This window comes from Pogoniulus pusillus, chromosome 9 (assembly GCF_015220805.1).
Source record: "Pogoniulus pusillus isolate bPogPus1 chromosome 9, bPogPus1.pri, whole genome shotgun sequence".
In the NCBI taxonomy this organism is placed as follows: Eukaryota; Metazoa; Chordata; class Aves; order Piciformes; family Lybiidae; genus Pogoniulus; species Pogoniulus pusillus.
In genome coordinates this window covers 34824336-34843149 of record NC_087272.1, presented here as the reverse complement: position 1 = coordinate 34843149, position 18814 = coordinate 34824336, and the positions used below count along the sequence as shown (strand labels likewise).

The following is an 18814-nucleotide window of genomic DNA, read 5'->3' as shown; positions in this document are numbered from 1 at the left end:
GGTGGTGCAGATGTAGTAGCACAGAGTTTAGTCTGCCACTGTCCCCAAATCCTACTGCCTGTGATGATGTGGCCATTACATGAGATGAGGAAAGAGCAGCAGGCACGAAGCTCTCTGTGGGCTGCGAACACACCTGCATGACCTTTCAGCAGCCCCAACACACAGGGTGCTGCCATCTTCTTACATGCCTGCTCCTGCCCCTTCCATCCCCAGTAAATGTACTCTCAGCTATCAACACTAACCATTCCTGGGGTTAAGTGTCAAGGTTCAGGGCATGCTCAACCCAAAATCCCCAACCCCTCTTACAGCAACCACAACTCTTCCTTTCCAGCAAGAGCTCAGCTTATTATAAACCACCAAATACGATCTCTGCCAGCATTCTGAGCTTGGCAAAACACAGCTTCATCATAACTATGCCCTTGGTGAAACACAATCTCCTCCTCCTATCCTTCAACTTTATTTAGATACTTTGGTTTGGTTTATGTTGCAACTTAAAAACAAAAGAGCTCTCCATGAGCCTGGATGTTTTAAAGAAGGAAAAAAAAGTCTCTGCTCCTGAAAGTCTTGCCATCTTACTTTTGAGCCTCAACTCTTCTAGCCATAAGTATATTTCATGAATAAAAAAATCACTCAAAACAGAACATATGGAAATGAAGATGACAGAGCCCCAGGACAGTTCTGAAGCCCTGTTTGACATGACATGCTGCATCACAAAGCTGGATGCCAAAGAAGGTTGTGTTCATGGCTTGGTAGAGTCAGGAACATCTTTTTGGAGGCAAGGGTTAAGTTGTGTTCCAGCCCCCCTAGTTCTCTCATATTTAACAACAAAATGAAGTTTCCATCCCCAAAACAGAACAAAAAGATACCTTTCTCATCTGTGCCAGCAAACCTTCAAACTCCTTCAGGTTCAGGGTTGATCCACTATATGATGTGCAGCTGTTTGCTGCTTTTCCTAGCCAATAAATGGTGACTAATACCTGCAGAAGTTAATAACAATTAATTGAAGCTGTCTACACAGTCACTTAGCTCAATTTACATCCCTCCAGCATCCCTCATTTACTCAAATTTGCACAGCAGCACAGGATTTTGTTATGCATCAGACTTGAAAGGGAAGTGTCTGTCAGAGGTTAAACATAAACACATCAGGTAACTGTAAACAGTCCTAGAGAATATGCAATTTAACACATTATATTCCTGATATATTCCTAGAAATAGGAAAGTCTGCATGTCTACCTGGAAAATAAGCAGCAAAAATGATCAGGGAAACCAGGGAAGATGTTTTAAACTGTCTAGAAAACACACTTAGAAATAACTATGTTGTGAATCCAAGAGGAAGAAGAAATCTCTAAATGTGGAGTACTGATGCTAGTGGTCATTAATTCAAACAGTGAAGGCAATGGAATAAATGAAATATCTGAAATGTGTGTTTGCCTATTTAAAGGACAAGCAAATGTAGTTCTATTTTTAATCATCTTAATGTAATTAACCAGATAAGATGGGAATATTTACTTCCAGGCTTCTGCTGGCTTAAGAAATGCTTAGCCCAAGATTAATCAAAAGCCATGAGCATCTGGTTCTTTCTACCAGACTGAAGTGGAAAGAGTCAGTGGTTTCATTCAAGTTCTGACCTGATGTCTCTCCACTTCAAAACTAGCATGGAAAAGAAGCCAGCAGTTGCTCTTGCAGATGTTTATATACCTCTTTAGTCCTTTAGGTAACTCAAGTCTGTAACTCAAAAGCCACTTCAAAACTAGCATGAAAAAGAAGCCGAATGTTTATATACCCCCTCAGCCCTTTAGGAAGCAAAGAAGTCACAGGATCACAGGATGTTAGGAGTTGGAAGGGACCCAAGGAGATCACTGAGTCCAACCCCCCTGCCAGAGCAGGACACTACTATCTAACACAGATCACAGAGGAACACATCCAGACAGGCCTTGAAAGTCTCCAGAGAAGGAGACTCCATAACCTCTCTGGGGAGCCTGCTGAAGTGCTCTGTGACCCTTACAGAGTCTGACCTGATGCACTTGTTTGGGAGAAGAGAAATGCTGCTGCTCAGGATGGTTAAATCCAACATCTCCACAACCAGGTATTTACATCATGCAGGGAAAGCAAGCAGTCCTTCTCTGCCCCCACATATGTCTCCTCTCAAAGCCGTGTCTTTAATGGTACCTGCGTAGCTGCAATTTGGATTGGAAACTGATCCTGAAAGGCAGTTCAGCTCAGTGGTTGGCACTGGTTAAAAATACCCAAACCATCACCTCAGAACTTAAGGCTTTTTCTCATTTAATGCTCATTATTCTGGCATATTCCGTGACACTGCAAAGCATTTAACACACGCAGAACAAAGAGGATGAAGATGTGCAACCAGTAAGAAATAATAGTTGCCACTGCTTCAAAATAACAAAGTTAAAGCAATGGAAATACAGCATTTTGGGTTTTTTATATCTAGATGGGAAAGGCTTACATAACTCATAAATACAGTCACCCAAAGAAAGCACAATGAGGAGAAATCCCATGGGGATGCTGGGGATGGGCATTTGAGACTCTCCTTCCCTAAAACCTGCACTCGAATTCCTTCAGTGCTTCCTCCTCAGCCACATATGCTAGGCTTCCACTTAGCCTTTTGCAATCAACTTGCTCCATCACCCCCATTTTTCCCTTGAGGGGGTTGAACAAAAATCACACACAGCTGAGGCCCTGCTGGAAAAGGATCCATCATGTACATAGAGACCCTCTGTTTAACATCAACTGCATGTATGCTGTATCTATAAATACAGTTGATATTTCCCTTCAGCTTATAAATAATAGACATGCCATGAAAGAACTGAACAATGGCTTTAATCAACCTCAGCTCTGCTTTGGAAAAACTGCATCCAAGTTGATACTTCTGTGCAAGGGGAAAGGAGGTGGTTCACTAATACTGATTTCTTTTTGTCTCGAAATGACCTTTATCCAAGCTGTTTCCCTTCAACCAGCACTACTCAACAATTTCATGTAATAAAACCATCTTGCAGTACATGTTCTCAGCTTAAGTGGAAACACTTGCAAAGAGCAACCAGGAAACTGTCTTAAATCATTTTGCCACTCAGTTCTCTGATGAAGGCTGTGTTATCTATCTTTATTTCTGCTAGCATTTGATCACTTCCTTCTTTCTTTATCCACTTGGGTTTGTTTGGGTTTGTTTTGGTGGGGGGGGGGTGTTGTTTGTTTGTTCCTTTGTTACATCGTGGGGGGGTTTGTTTTGTTTTTGTCTCCTTCCCTCACTTAATGTCACATTTGCAAGTGATTCTGACTGGCTGCCAGCTGAGGTTGCAGGCTGATGCACCTGGAAAGCATATATGATAGAATGGTTTAGGTTGGAAGGGACCTCAAAGCTCATCCAGTTCCAACCCCACCATTGGCAGGGACACCTCCCACTGGAACAGGTTCGTCAAGACTTCATCCAACCTGGCCTTGAACATCTCCAGGGAGGGAGCAGCCACAACCACTGAGAGAGTCATTGGACACTGGAATGGGCTGCCCGGGGAGGTGGTGGAGTCGCCGTCCCTGGGGCTGTTCAAGGCAGGGTTGGACGTGGCACTTGGTGCCATGGTCTAGCCTTGAGCTCTGTGGTAAAGGGTTGGACTTGATGATCTGTGAGGTCTCTTCCAACCCTAATGACACTGTGATACTGTGATACCCTAGGCAACCTTTGCCTGTGTTTTGAGGAGGATACTTCTGAAACCTTATTTTAAATCAATTTACTATTTAATTTACTATCAATTTACTATTTAAAATAACACATCTCCAACCAGTGCCCACATAAGTGCTAAACATATCTCCAACCAGTGCCCACATAAGTGCTAAACATATCTTCAACCAGTGCCCACATAAGTGCTAAAGCACCAAAGCTGAACTCCTCCCTTCCAACTTTGGGTGCTGGATGCAGAAGATATTACTCTGATGATGGGAAAGAGGCTGAAATATTTTTTGTAGGGTATGGGGTGGTGTTTTTCTGATGATATTTTTACTTGGAGTCGTGACTGCTGGCTTAGAAAATTATTAGGAGAAGGTCCTGGCACTTCCTAGAAGTTTATAGGGATGTGAGACAGATATAAAACTGAATTTATAGCTGTTTAGAGCTGATTAAGGACAGAGTGCTTGCTAGGCTTTAGAAGAATAAGTAGCTCTGAGACCAGCAAAGTTCAGCTGTTTACTTTTCCACTTAACAATTGAAGGATCCATTGCCATTAGTTTATATCAACAAGAAGCTAGAAGTTAACTTGAATTAGCCTTTGTGGGGCAACATTTCTTTGGGGGAACAAGAAGAAAGGTAGTAAATCTGATAGCAAAGATCTACACCCAGATGTAATGATCATTTTGTTTCATTTTAAATGCTTTGTCCACACATACTTTAGGTCTATGCATGCATAATAGGCTACAGAAGTGTAGCTTCATGGGAGAGTGAGCTTGCTCTCAGTCAAAACCACCATGGACAGCACAGAGATGACATTATTTACCTTCCATCTGAGACAAACGTGCCCTGTTTTATTTGTTGCAAGGTTGCTTTGCAGCTCTACCTAAATTTCCAGCAGAACCTGGTTAGGTTTGTGGTCAGAACTCTGCATCTGTATTCAGCCTTTACTGACATACTTCTTGCTCAGGTCAAATACAGGATTAACCAGACAGGGGGTGGAAAAAACAGTCCAAGTGATGTACTTACATTTTTCAGCTTCCTACTATAGTCAGTGTTCCTGGTTGCACACACACAGACACAAAAAAAAAAACAAGGGGAAAAAAATAATCAGAAAGCAGACAACTTCCCAAGAGCAAATATGCAGCAGATCACATTTTCCCTACCAAAAGCCTGCAGAATGCTTCTGCTGCCTGGAAACACCTGAAAGCTAAGAAGATGTAGTTTACACATTCATGTATGCATGACATGGGAGTATTTTGTCACCATTACTTCAATCATTAGATGAAAGTTCTGGAAGTAGAAAATGTGTTTAGAATGGTCCCACAGCAAAGTAGGAGAGTGCCAGAAATATTTCCTTTAAGTGGATTTGCTGATCTCTTCAAAAAAAGACTGAAGTCCTCACTGTTAAAATGTGTTCTGCAGGAATCCAACAGTCAGATGCTGCTCTGTGATAAATCATGCAACTCATAGAGATTCTGGAACCAACTGGACATGCATGCTTAGGAGACTTAGCAAATCATCACCAAACATAGGAGAAATGGAGTAGGTGCCTCTGTGGAAACAAGCATCACAACCAAACAAATACATGGGTGAAGCAATAAAGATCATACAATCACAGAATGGTTTAGGTTGGAAGAGACCTCAAAGATGAACTAGTTCCAATGCCCCACCATAGGCAGGGTCAAAGATCCTCCTACTTGCAACAGAACCTGCTGGGGAAAATACTTGAAGGGAGGTTGTAGGCAGGTGGGGGTTGGTCTCTTCTCCCAGACAACCAGCAACAGAACAAGGGGACACAGTCTCAAGTTGTGCTGGGGTAAGTCTAGGCTGGATGTTAGGAGGAAGTTGTTGTCAGAGAGAGTGATTGGCATTGGAATGGGCTGCCCAGGGAGGTGGTGGAGTTGCTGTCCCTGGAGCTGTTCAAACAAAGCCTGGCTGACGCACTTAGTGCCATGATCTAGTTGGTTGGACAGGGCTGGGTGCTAGGTTGGCCTGGATGATCTTGGAGGTCTCTTCCAACCTGCTTGATTCTATGATTCTAAAGCGTTCTCCATCATTGGCATTCTTCTCAACTTAGTTTTTCAGCAGCTTTCAAAGGATGGAAGGTTTATGTTACAAAGAACGAAGGACAAAGTTTGCACGAACTGAAAGAGCATTCCAAAATTCAGCAAAGAAGTCATTAAAAAAAAAACAACAAAGGGATGGAGAAAATGTGCATCACATTTAAGTGCTGAAAATAAATAAGACTGCTTCAGATTCAGTCAAGATTATCTCCTGATTTAGAATGGAATTACCTTCTACTATGAGAGTGATGTTGGAGTGGATTTATAGAATCATAGAATCAGTCAGGTTGGAAGGGACCACAAGGATCAGCCAGTTCCAACACCCCTGCCATGCCCAGGGACACCCTACCCTAGAAGCAGGCTGCCCACAGCCTCAGCCAGCCTGGCCTGAAACACCTCCAGCCATGGGGCCTCAACCACCTCCCTGGGCAACCCAGTCCAGCCTCTCACCACTCTCATGCTCAACAGCTTCCTCCTCATGTCCAGTCTGAGCCTACCCATCACCAGCTTTGCTCCATTCCCCCCAGTCCTGTCACTCCCTGACAGTCTAAAAAGTCCCTCCCCAGATTTTTTGCAGCCCCCCTTCAGACACTGCAAGGCCACAAGAAGGTCCCTTCAGAGCCTCCTCTTCTCCAGACTGCACAGCCCCAACTCTTTCAGTCTGTCCTCATAGCAGAGCTGCTGCAGCCCTCTGAGCATCCTCATGGCTCTTCTCTGGACACACTCCAGCATCTCCACATCCCTCTTGTAATGGGGGCTCCAGAACTGGATGCAGTACTCCAGGTGGGGTCTGAGCAGAGCTGAGTAGAGGGGCAGAATCACCTCCCTGGCCTTGCTGGCCACACTTCTGCTGATGCAGCCCAGGCTCTGGTTGGCTTTCTGGGCTGCAAGTGCACACTGCTGGCTCATGTTGGGCTTCTCATCCACCAGTACCCCTAAGTCCCTCTCCTTAGGGCTGCTGATTAAAAGGTTACCTGACAAAAACTAAATACATTCAAATCTGTGAGCACAACGAAACTCTAAACATAGGCAATGCTCAAAACCAGACTCTTTGATAACATCTTTTTGAAGCCCAAACTTTATCTGCCAATACTCACATACTAAGGAAAACAGTCTTATTTTTTTCCCCTCAATAAAATAGCAGTAGAAAAGAGTCTTGTTTAACAAGTCAGAGAGAAATTCTTTACAGTGTTAGCTCATAACTTTTATAAGCTGAATGAGCCAAGAAAGAAAGACTTAATGCAGATCTCAATGAAAATCTATATGAAAAGAGGTAAACCCCCCCACAATTTTTCTTATTCATGTGTGAATTTCACATCCATGCTTTGCCACAAAACAACTACCATTTTTGCCACATTTAAAAAACAAATTAATCAGAACTCTTCAAAAAGGGGCTTAAAAAAAAAATCCCACCTTCCTGCTTTGGGAACTAGCTAGGAGAAGACAGCCTTGAACATATTTCTCTGCAACAGTCATGGACTTGGCTTGTACACCTCAACTCAGTCACTCAGTGTGAGCTTGGACAGTGCTAGGAAACCATTTGGCTCATTTCCACAGCTGCTTTCACTGAAGAGTTGATGGGGAGACAAAAAATCCATGCCAGTGAGACACTGCCTGTCTACCTAGAATCATACTCAGTGGAGGGTCAAGTCAGCTCTGCTAAGCTTATTACTACTGGTTTAACTTGCTCATATGCTGGACAGCTCTCTTTGGAGCTTCATGCTAGTCCCAGCCTCCTAACCTGCCTCCTCTGAGGCACTCTAGCACACTCATTCCCAAAAGATCAAGCTTCTTATGGAAAAGGCCCTATCTCTTTGGTTTGTCTGAGGTTGTTTAGCCATGGAGGAGGCTCAGGGCAGACCTTATTGCTGTCTACAATTACCTGAAAGGAGGCTGTAGCCAGGTGGGGGTTGGTCTCTTCATTCAGGCAACCAGAGACAGAACAAGGGGACACAGTCTCAAGCTGTGCCAGGGCAGGTTTAGGCTGGATGTTAGGAAGAAGTTCTTGACAAAAAGAGTGATTGGCATTGGAATGGGTTGTCCAGGGAGGTGGTGGAGTCAGCATCCCTGGAGGTGTTTAAAAGAAGACTGAATGGGGCACTTGGTTTAGTTAATCAGAAGGTGTTGGGTGATAGTTTGGACTCAATCTCAAAGGTCTTTTCCAACCTGGTTAATTCTGTGATTCATGGAGATGAGAGTTTTATATGGAGATTACTGAGTTGTTTTGGGACTCTCTCCAGCCACTCACTGCCACGAGGACAGGACAATGTCACAGGACATCATGAAGAACCTCCCTCCATTGCAGTTTTACTAGATTTAGAGGAAATACTTAACCCTCTCTTGCTGCCATGTACAGGTGAGAAGAACCACATATTAGAGGCAGAAACACAGAAAAGAGCCAAGAGTGGGACACTATTCCTTAAAACAAAGGAAGCAGCCAGCTCAACTTTCAGAACCTCTGAATTTTCCCAGACAGTGCTTGAACACCATGAAAACTTGTCCAGCTTCCACTGCCAGAAGGGGGTAAAAAAACCCAAACCATAAAATGCTGCTGAAATGTAGTAAATGGTTTCCATATACTTCTCTAAAATGGCCATGTCTGACCAGGATTTCATGAGTGATGTGTTTGGCCAAATGAAACAAAGCCATTAAATCAACTCAGCACTATTTGCTTGTCTGTAGAGCAGTAACTTTTTAATGCCAGGCAGGACAGTCAGAAAAATGACATAAAAAAAAATCTATTTAATGCCAGTTACAAATTTTGTTGATTTGATCAAAGTGCTTGAGGTGCTCCTGCTTTTGGGGCTTGGGGAGCTTGAATGCTCTTAAAACAAACAAGGGAAAAATACAGTTTGACTGCTTCTGTTCCTCTAGCCCGTGGTGACAAAGCCTGCCCTGAAAGGAACAACAATTCCAACTTAAGACCTCAATCATAGAATCAACCAGGTTGGAAGAAACCTCCAAGATCATCCAGGCCAACCTAGCACCCAGCCCTATTCAGTCAACCAGACCATGGCACTAAGTGCCTCAGCCAGGCTTTGCTTGAACATCTCCAGGGACGGTGCCTCCACCACCTCCCTGGGCAGCCCATTCCAATGCAAATCACTCTCTCTGGAAAGAACTTCCTCCTATCATCCAGCCTATATTTCCCCTGGCACAACTTGAGACTGTGTCCCCTTCTTCTGTTGCTGGTTGCCTGGGCAGAAGAGACCAACCCTTCAGGTAGCTGTAGACAGCTATGAGCTCTGCCCTGAGCCTCCTCTTCTCCAGGCTGCATACCCTCAGCTCCCTCAGCCCCTCCTCATAGGGTACAATCTATGAATATATGGACTTTGATTCAAGCTTGTTTTGTGTGACTTTAGACAAGTCAGTACATTTTTCTGTGACACTTCACATGTCTACATTTCATATTACTACATTTTAAACCACTTTGTGGGATGAAATGGTGAAAAGAAAAACATTGGAGTCCAAGCACCTTTGCAGTGGAGATATTCAAGGTGAGGCACAACAGGGCTCTGGGCAACCTGATCTAGTTGAGGATGTCCCTGCTTACAGCAGAAGGGGCTGGACTAGAAGACAAGAGGACACAGCCTCAGGCTGTGCCAGGGGAGATTTAGGCTGGAGGTGAGGAGAAAGTTCTTCACTGAGAGAGTCATTGGACACTGGAATGGGCTGCCCGGGGAGGTGGTGGAGTCGCCGTCCCTGGAGCTGTTCAAGGCAGGACTGGACGTGGCACTTGGTGCCATGGTCTAGCCTTGAGCTCTGTGCTAAAGGGTTGGACTTGATGATCTGTGAGGTCTCTTCCAACCCTGATGATACTGTGATACTTTTGGAGGTCAATAATTCTACATGCACATACCATGGCTAAAAAGCTGTTGATTGAAAGATCAAAAAAACCTATCTGAAAAAAAAAAACACACCTTGCTTCCAAAAATTACATGGATTAGTATCAGGAAGGAGAACCTCTTAACATGCAGATGGTTAGATTGCGTGGTAGGCGTGTGGCTTTGGTGAGGAATCACAGAATCACAGAACTTTAGAGGTTGGAAAGGACCACAGTACTTTAGAGATTGGAAGGGACCTCAGGAGATCGAGTCCAGCTTTAAATGTTGGAAGGGACCTCAAAAAATCATCAAGTCCAGCCCCCTTGCAAAGGTAGGATCCCCTACAGTAGTCCACACAGGAACACATTCAGGTGGGTTTGCAAGTCTCCAGAGAAGGAGACTCCACAACCTCTCTGGGCAGCCTGCTCCAGGGCTCTGTCACCCTCACTGGAAAGAAGCTTCTCCTTGTGCTGAGCTGAAACCTTCTCTGTTCCAGTTTGTAGCTGCTGCTCCTTGTCTTCTCCTGACCACTGAAATGAGATTGGCCCCAGCCACTTGGCATCCACACCTCAGGTATTTGTATACATTGATCAGATCTCCTCTCAGTCTTCTCCAGACTAAACAGCCCCAGTAGCTAAGTAGCTAAACTGTGGCATTTCGAGCCCACGTATTTCACACTGACATCCTCAACCCAAATATGTCCTAATCTATAGCTCCTATTAGAAAACAAACACCCTTGATCATATCTGCACCTTGCAGAGTCTGGCAGCCCTATGAATGCCCTACAATGCACCTTCCAAACAGTTCAATCTGAAATAACAGAGCCATGATGTTGTTTTTTCTTTCCCCCAGCCTACATATTTTAATAATTGGGCAGACAAAAAAGAATGCCATCAATTTAGACTCAGGAAAACCCCAAAGTCCCACAGAATCTCATTGCTTAACTAAAACAATATTTTAAAAGAGCTGTGGTTTTTCTCTCTGGGAAAAACAACAGCTCTTACAGAAGGCCTGCTGAAGGGAACCATGAAGCCTGACCACTGCTAAAGGTTTCCCAAACTTCATCTTCCAGTTGGTTTTATACAGATGATAGTCCTACAGCCCTTTTTCCCCTCAGACGAGGGGACTGAGTCCAGCATCAGTAAGTTTGCAGATGACACCAAGCTAGGGGCAGGTGTGGAGCTGTTGGAGGGTAGGAGAGCCCTGCAGAGGGACCTGGACAGGCTGGATGGGTGGGCAGAGGCCAATGGGATGAGATTTAACAAGGCCAAGTGCAGGGTTCTACAGTTTGGCTACAACAACCCCAAGCAGTGCTATAGGCTGGGGACTGAGTGGCTGAGAGCAGCCAGGAGGAAAGGGACCTGGGGGTACTGATAGAGAGTAGCTGAAGATGAGGCAGCAGTGTGCCCAGGTGGCCAAGAGAGCCAATGGCATCCTGGCCTGCATCAGGAACAGTGTGGCCAGTAGGACAAGGGAGGTTATTCTTCCCCTGTGCTCAGCACTGCTCAGGCCACACCTTGAGTGCTGTGTCCAGTTCTGGGCCCCTCAATTCAAGAGAGATGTTGAGGTGCTGGAACGTGTCCAGGGAAGGGCAACAAAGCTGGTGAGGGGCCTGGAACACAAATCCTATGAGGAGAGGCTGAGGGAGCTGGGGGTGTTTAGGCTGCAGAAGAGGAGGCTCAGGGCTGACCTCATTGCTGTCTACAACTACCTTAAGGGAGGTTGTAGCCAGGTGGGGGATGGCCTCTTCTGCCAGGCAACCACCAATAGAACAGGGGTACACAGTCTCAAGTTGTGCTGGGGTAGGTATAGGCTGGATGTTAGGAAGAAGTTCTTCCCAGAGAGAGTGATTGGCATTGGAATGGGCTGCCCAGGGAGGTGGTGGAGGCACCGTGCCTGGAGGTGTTGAAGCAAAGCCTGGATGAGGCACTTAGTGCCATGGTCTGGTTGATTGGCTAGGGCTGGGGGCTAGGTTGGCCTGGCTGATCTTGGAGGTCTCTTCCAACCTGGTTGATTCTATGATTTACTACGCATCTGAGGTCGTCACATGCTAATCACAAACTTCCATTGTACTCACTTGATGGTTACTCTGTTGGATGTGTCTTGCAGATCACCAGGATCAAAAAGCTGAGATTCTTTAAGTCCCAGCTCTTTGCAGCCTCTTAAGAATAAGATGATATTATCCTGAAAAGAGACAGCAAAAAAAAAAAGAAACAGATCAGAAAATCATTTAGCTTTTTCTCTTTGAAAGAATAAAATAATATCCTAACTAAACCAACCCTGCAAATGTTCAAAGCCAGTGTGCTGCTTTGAGCCCAGCTAGGATATTTTGGTGAGAAGAATTAGATGATAGGCTGTGAAAAGGAAATGATCATGATGTCTACTTCACTCATAGGCTTGCTGAGATGTATAAGAACAAGAACAGAAATATAGATAAGGGAGTTGCTTGCTCTCTGTCTTTGGGGTTGCATTTCTTTCTCTCTAACCTTAGCTGATGTCTGTATGACTAATTCATCTGCTTCCTAACCCCCCTGGCCGACCCTCCAAACTCACCTTGAACGTAAGGCAAATCCTGGGGTAAGGTAAAGGAGTGGAAAGGAGGTGGAAGGGTGGTTGGGAGCCCCTCCTGGGGACTCTGCTTTCTGGGAGGGCTGCTGTGTTTCTGTATTATTTTTTAACTTGTCTATCTCTGTCTATAGCTGTATAGATTGTGAATACCTGCTTGTTCACTGTGCTAAGCTGCAAACAGAAAGCTTCATTCTAATTTCCAGCTCGGCTGACTCTAGTCTGGGTGATTTTCTTAAGTGTGGGAGGGCAGATAACACCCAAACCATCACAGCCAGGCTGATGAGGCCTTAAGCAATCTGGTATAGCAGGTCTTTCTGCCCACAGCAGAGGGGCTGGAACTAAATCTTTAAGGTCCCCTCCAACCCAAACCATTCTAAGATTCTACAATCCACCCCTAACTCAGTAACAGCTCCCAGAGAGTTGTACCATTTGCTAAATGGAGAATAAAAGACATTTCCAGTCACATGATTGAAGAAGTCTGTATATATAATTTGAAAACCAAATAAATATGATTTAAAACATATATATATACACACACACACATATATATAATTGCAATAAGCTTGTTGACTTGTTGGGGGGTTGGACTTGATGATCTCCTTGGGTCCCTTCCAACCCCTAATATCATGTGATTCTGTGACTTCTCTCTTTCCAAACCCACATGTTGGCAATGTCTTTAACCAAAAAAGCCCTGCTAAATTCCCCACCTCCTGCTGTAGGCTGCCAGCACAACTTCAGCATGTTATGGGGCAGAAAAGAGAAAGCATGGAGCAGGAAGGCTTTCTTGGCAAAGGAAGCCATTAGCATCCTGGCTTGGATTGGAAATACTGTGTCCAGCAGGAGCAGGGAGATGATTGTCTCCTTGTACTCAGCTCTAGTGAGACCACACCAGTTCAGTGCCATAGACTAGTTGACTGGATAGGACTGGGTGATCTTGGAGGTATCTTCCAACCTGGTTGATTCTATGACAATAAGAAGGATGTGGAAGTGCTGAAGTCAATGCAGAGGAGGGCAATGAAGCTGGGAAAGGGCCTGGAGAATAAATCTTATGAGGAGCAACTGAGGGAGCTGGGGATGGTTAGTTTGAAGAAGAGGAGGCTGAGGGGAGACCTCACTGCTGTTTACAGGTACCTAAATAGACATTGTGGAGAGACTGGTGCTGGTCTCTTCACACAGTGACAGAACAAGAGGGAATGGCCTCAAGCTGTGACTGAGTAGGTTTCACCTGGATATTAGGATTTTTTTTTCCCAGCAAGAGTGGTCACAGGCATTGGAATAGGTTGGGCAGGGAGGTGGTGGAGTCACCAACTCTGGATGTGTTTAAAAGTCATTTGGATGTGGTGCTTGAGGATACGGTTTAGGGTAAACCTTGCAGAGCAGGGACACTGGTTGGACTTGGTGATTCTGAGGGTCTTTACCAGCTTGCATGTTTCTGTGGTTGTGTGATGCCAAGCAGCCCACTACTACCAAGCAAGCAGCTCATTCAGAAAGCATTTTGCATATGGACACAAACAAGCCAGCTATGCCTAGTTAACACAACTGCTCTCTTGCCTCTCCCACCTTAACAAGTCACTGGGAAAAGAGGTATGTGCCTTCTCCCCAAATAAAAACTGGCTTAGATTAGATGACCTTTAAGGATCCCTTTCCAATCCAAACTACTCTATGAAAATGCCTGAAACTACACTTTCCATGACCAGTCTGTAAGAAGAAACAACGCTGACTCTATCACACTTCTTTTAATGGAGGATTTACACTTTTCAGAGTGTAAAACTCAGAAATCAGTAACTAAGAGAGATCAAACACAAACTAGTGTAAGCCTCCTTCAAATGAAATCGAAGTGGTGACACATGGGTTTGCCAGCATAGATTTAGGAGGGGAAGGTCCTGCTTGACCAACCTGATCTCTTTTTATGACCAGGTAACTGCCTGGTGGATGTGGGGAAGGTCTTTTCCAACCTGGTTAATTCTGTGATTCTGTGATAGCAGCAGTTAAGCACAGAGGAGCTCAGCCTAAGAAAGGAGGCCCAGCCAGCACCCATGAGTGATGTTAGAGTTAACATCAAGGATATTCCTACCTAACCGGGGGGCCAGCACCAGGCCCCCCGGCCTTTGATCCCCTCCACCATTCACCTGGTGTGCACCATGGAGACTCACCAGTGGTGTCATGAGGAAGATCCTCTGCCCAATTGGGCAAACTTGGGGCTTCTGCCTTTCCTGGGGCTGATTATAAAGGGGAGAGAGCAGGGAGGGCAAAGTGGTCACACCTGGGGTGGGAGGAGACTCCAACAGCACTCAGGTGCCCTGAGTTTGGGGGAAAATGCAGCGTGGGGTGGGGAAGGGCTGGAGAACTCCATTTTGGTCATCACTGGGAAGTAGAAAAACCTGGGCAGCATTCAGCTCCTGCCCACCCTGCGTGCAAGGGCTGACCCCACCTCTGCTCCCAGGCTTTTGTTTGGGTGGCAGGGGCACAGCTCAGTGAGAGCAGCCCTGTTTCTTCTGTCGGGGCGCAGCCATCAGCATGCTAAGCGCGGCGGCTCCCTGCGTGCCAAGGCTCCCTGCGTGCCAAGGCTCCCGCGCACAAAGCTCCCTGTCACCAGCCACACTGCCAGAAAAAAAACCTCAGACTTGGAAAGAGAGAGAAGGCCAAATCTCTCTTTCTTTCTTGGCTCCAACTTAACAGCTCTGGAGGAGAGCCAGCAGGAAAGGAACAGTAGTAGAGAGCCCATAACCCAGAGAGACAGCATCACTCATGATATGAAAAGATGCCTGCAAAAATTCCCCATCTGGCTTAGTGTTTGCATTATCATTTTTCCAGCTGCAACATGAATAACTCTTGTGTTGAGCCTTTGACGAAGGACAGCGCTGGTTGCTTCCAAATGGTGGGTGAAGCAGTGTGAAAATCTAACAAAAATGTAAAAGCATTTAAAAAAAAACCCAACAAAACGTGGCCAGCAGGTGGAGGGAGGTGATTCTGCCCCTCTACTCCTTCTGCTCAGACCCCACCTGGAGTACTGCATCCAGTTCTGGAGCCCCTGTTACAAGAAGGACGTGGACATGCTGGAGGGTGTCCAGAGAAGGGCCACAAGGAAGACAAGAGGGGTGCAGCAGCTCTGCTATGAGCACAGACTGAAAGAGCTGGGACTGCTCAGGCTGGAGAAGAGGAAGTTCCAAGGTGACCTTCTTGTGGCCTTCCAGTATCTGAAGGAGGCCTACAAAAAAGCTGGGGAGGGACTTTTCAAGGTATCAGGGAGTGACAGGACTGGGGGGAATGGAGCAAAGTTGGAGGTGGGGAGATTCAGACTGGACGTGAGGAGGAAGTTGTTGAGCATGAGAGTGGTGAGAGCCTGGAATGGGTTGCCCAGGGAGGTGGTTGAGGCCCCATCCCTGGAGGTGTTTAAGGCCAGGCTGGATGAGGCTGTGGGAAGCCTGTTCCTAGGGTAGGGTGTCCCAGCCCATGGCAGGAGGGTTGGAACTAGCTGATCCTTGTGGTCCCTTCCAACCCTGACTGATTCTATGATTCTAGGAGTTAAAAAAGCCTGGCTGAGGCACTTGGTGCCATGATCTAGTTGATTGGCTGGGGCTGGGTGCTAGGTTGGACTGGATGATCTTGGAGGTCTCTTCCAACCTGGTTGATTCTATGATTCTATGAAAACCCACAACAACAACAAAAAAACAACAAAACAAACCAACCCAAAATGTTCCTAACAGTATTTCCTAACAAAAGCACACAGGGCACAAATGACAACGTGTTCAGTTGGCCTCTCTTCTAGGCCACACGGGAGAGGGAGAGACACTGAGCTTACACCAATGTGATGCACAAGGGTCAATCTGCTTACTGAAGCTAAGTGTGATACCTATACAGTGGAGTTTGGTAGAGGGGAGTGTACTTTTGATAGGCTTACAAAGCAGAGATGGGCTGTCCACACACACAAAGGCAAACCTGACCAACTACCCAACTTAATCCCCCTTGGCAACAACTTAGCCACAACACTGCTTGTTCCCAGGGCTGAGCAGCTCAGCTAAGATAGCAACCTCTCTGCCAGCCTCCAAAGGCCACTTCTCTGCAGCTGTGCCTCCTTAATCAGTATGACCTAAGTCTGTTCAGTTACTCTGCCTGTTCTTTTCACTTCAGTTCTGCTCAAACCCCAACAACACAGTAACCTAATAGGTTTAGAGAACAATCAAAGGAGGGGGAACTCCAGGGATAACTAACTGCACCCATCTTTCTGCCAAAATTTCCCTTCCAAGCTATGAGAAGCAGTTTCAAAAACACCAGCAATTTGGCAGCCCTGGATGATAGAAACTTGTTTCTTCTGTTGATGAACACATGCCCACTTTCCCAAAGAAGCAGTGTCACAACCCCCTGCCTGTTTTTCTACATACTTTGATGGTCACCATAAAAACAACATTTGCAACAGTCCCTAATGCCATCACCCAAACAACTCCTCACAAAGCTGGCGTCTTCTTTGGGCAGGAATAACTAGATGCAATCTGTGAGCAATGACAGAAGCTTTTGCTTTTGTTAATGGCCTCATAATTTTTAAGGTCCTGAAAATGGCAATCTGTTTAAAAAGGATTTTAAAAGAATCCAAGCCAACAAAGACACTGAATTCAAGGGACAGATATTCAGGGAAACCTGCTGAGGCTGCCTAAGCTTCAGCCAAAAATGTATCTCACTACTACAAAAGTAAGCTTCTCCTTGTTTACTCCAGTACAGTTGAAACTCTTGTTTTGGTAGCTTGATTGAGACACTGGACAACATGCCTAAGCTACTAGAAGGACAATCACAGAATCACAAAACATTAGAGGTCAGAAGGGAGCTCCAGAGGTCATCCAGTCCAACCTCCCTGTCAAGGCAGGATGTCCTAGGGTAGTTCACCCAGAAATGCATCCAGGTAGAATTTGAAAGTCTCCAGAGAAGGAAACTCCACAGCCTCTCTGGGCAGCCTGCTCCAGTGCTCTGGTACCTTCACTGTAATGAAGTTTCTCCTTAATGTTTGGGCAAAACCTTCTCTGCTCCAGTTTATAGCTGTTGCTCCCTGTCTTATTGCTGATCACTGAAAAGAGATTGGCCTCAACCACTTGACACCCACCTCTCAGATACTTGTACACATTGATAAGACCTTCTTATCAATGATAGCAGTTTCCATAGAGAAAGCAGTCTTAATCATAGAATCAACCAGGTTGGAAGAGAGCTCCAAGATCATCCAGGCCAACCTAACACTCAGCTCTATCCAATCAACTAGACCATGGCACTAAGTGCCTCATCCAGTCTCTTCCTGACCATCTTCAGGAATGGCAACTGCACCACCTCCCTTGGCAGTCCATTCCAAAGCCATATCTCTCTTTGTGAAGAATTTCCTCCTAATATCCAGCTTATACCTCCTCTGGCACAACTTGAGACTGTGTCTACTCATTCTGTGGCTGATTGCCTGGGAGAAGTGTCGTGGAAGACACCAATATCCCAGCAAATCCTTCTCTAAGGATTACTACACCTTGGCATTGGCCAAGCCTTGTTTCTTCAGTTCTCTGAACATTTTGCTTACATTTTTTGAGAGAAATAATAGTTCCACATCTGTTAGCTGTAAATATGCCTCTTTTTTTTGTAGTCATCCATTCTAAAGTGCCCCTCACTCTTTGCTGCTGCTGAAGAAACTGAAAAAGAAAGGGTCACAACCAACCAAAGTATAAAAAAATAAAAACAAACCCCTTGTTTTAAGGAAGTGATGGGAAAAACACACCCAGTGTGGACATCCAGCTCCTTACAACTTGGCAGAGTTAACTAGGTCATGCAAATGGGTCACCCCGCGATGGCAAGGATTGCAGTGTGGCCAGCTGCTGTGCCTCAGCTAACAGGGCAGGCAGTATCTTTTACAGTGGTCTCTCAAAAGACACACAGCCAGAACTGAGTCCCTCTGGCAGCCCCTACAAGGCATTAAGACACAACTTCCTCAGCACATTCAATGGAGATGATATTGCCTTTCTCTGAGCGGCGACTTGCTGCAGATGCAGAGTTGGACTACTCAGAGGATGGGTTATGTGGTCAGCACATTGTTTTCTACAGCCTATTTCCTTCTGGCTTTTGAGCAAAGTTATGGGTTACAGTCTACAATTCCTTGCCTATTTTCATCTGCTGATCTATACCATTCTGTATCTATAAATGTAGATATACATAGATATCAGAAATTGGGAGAGATTCACACAGAGCAATAACCATAGAACTATTTATAGGTATCTACACATCTCTAACCTATAGATACCTATATTTTACCTATCCATGAACTTTAACAGGCTTCAACTTCAAGCTTTTGTTGAAGACAAATGCTTCAGTGTGGTGACAGACAGGACATAAGCACAGGATGCAGCCCCAACCTTTCCTGCTTGCCTAAGCAGAGTCCTGACAGTTACTGTGGGATCAGCATTCTAAGCAATGCCTTTTGACTTGCAAGTGTTAGAAATATAATTATTAATGTAAGTATCTGACTGCAGCAAACTTCAGAAGCAAAGAATTACAAATTAAGCATTAAAATTGGGGAAAAGACCAATGAAGCAGCAAGAAGGGATGGGGAGGAGCAGGGATGACTAACAGGGGTGCAGGGCACTGACTCCCTGAGAGCTGAGGCAGAAGGATGGATGGGAACACATCCTGCAGCACAGCCCTGTGAAAAGAGGCTGAGGGTGCTG

At 45.5% G+C, this 18814-nt stretch overlaps 1 protein-coding gene across 1 annotated transcript in view; it reads right to left on the bottom strand.

The window, feature by feature from the left end:
* LIMCH1 (LIM and calponin homology domains 1) overlaps window positions 1–18814 on the bottom strand; it is a 267283-nt gene that overhangs the window by 100450 nt on the left and 148019 nt on the right. Inside the window, exons 4-6 of the mRNA XM_064149191.1 lie at window positions 11641–11747; window positions 4703–4733; window positions 867–977 (exon numbers count right to left, since the gene is read on the bottom strand). Coding sequence (XP_064005261.1) covers window positions 867–977; window positions 4703–4733; window positions 11641–11747 — 249 coding nt within the window. The remainder of the gene's footprint in view (window positions 1–866; window positions 978–4702; window positions 4734–11640; window positions 11748–18814) is intronic.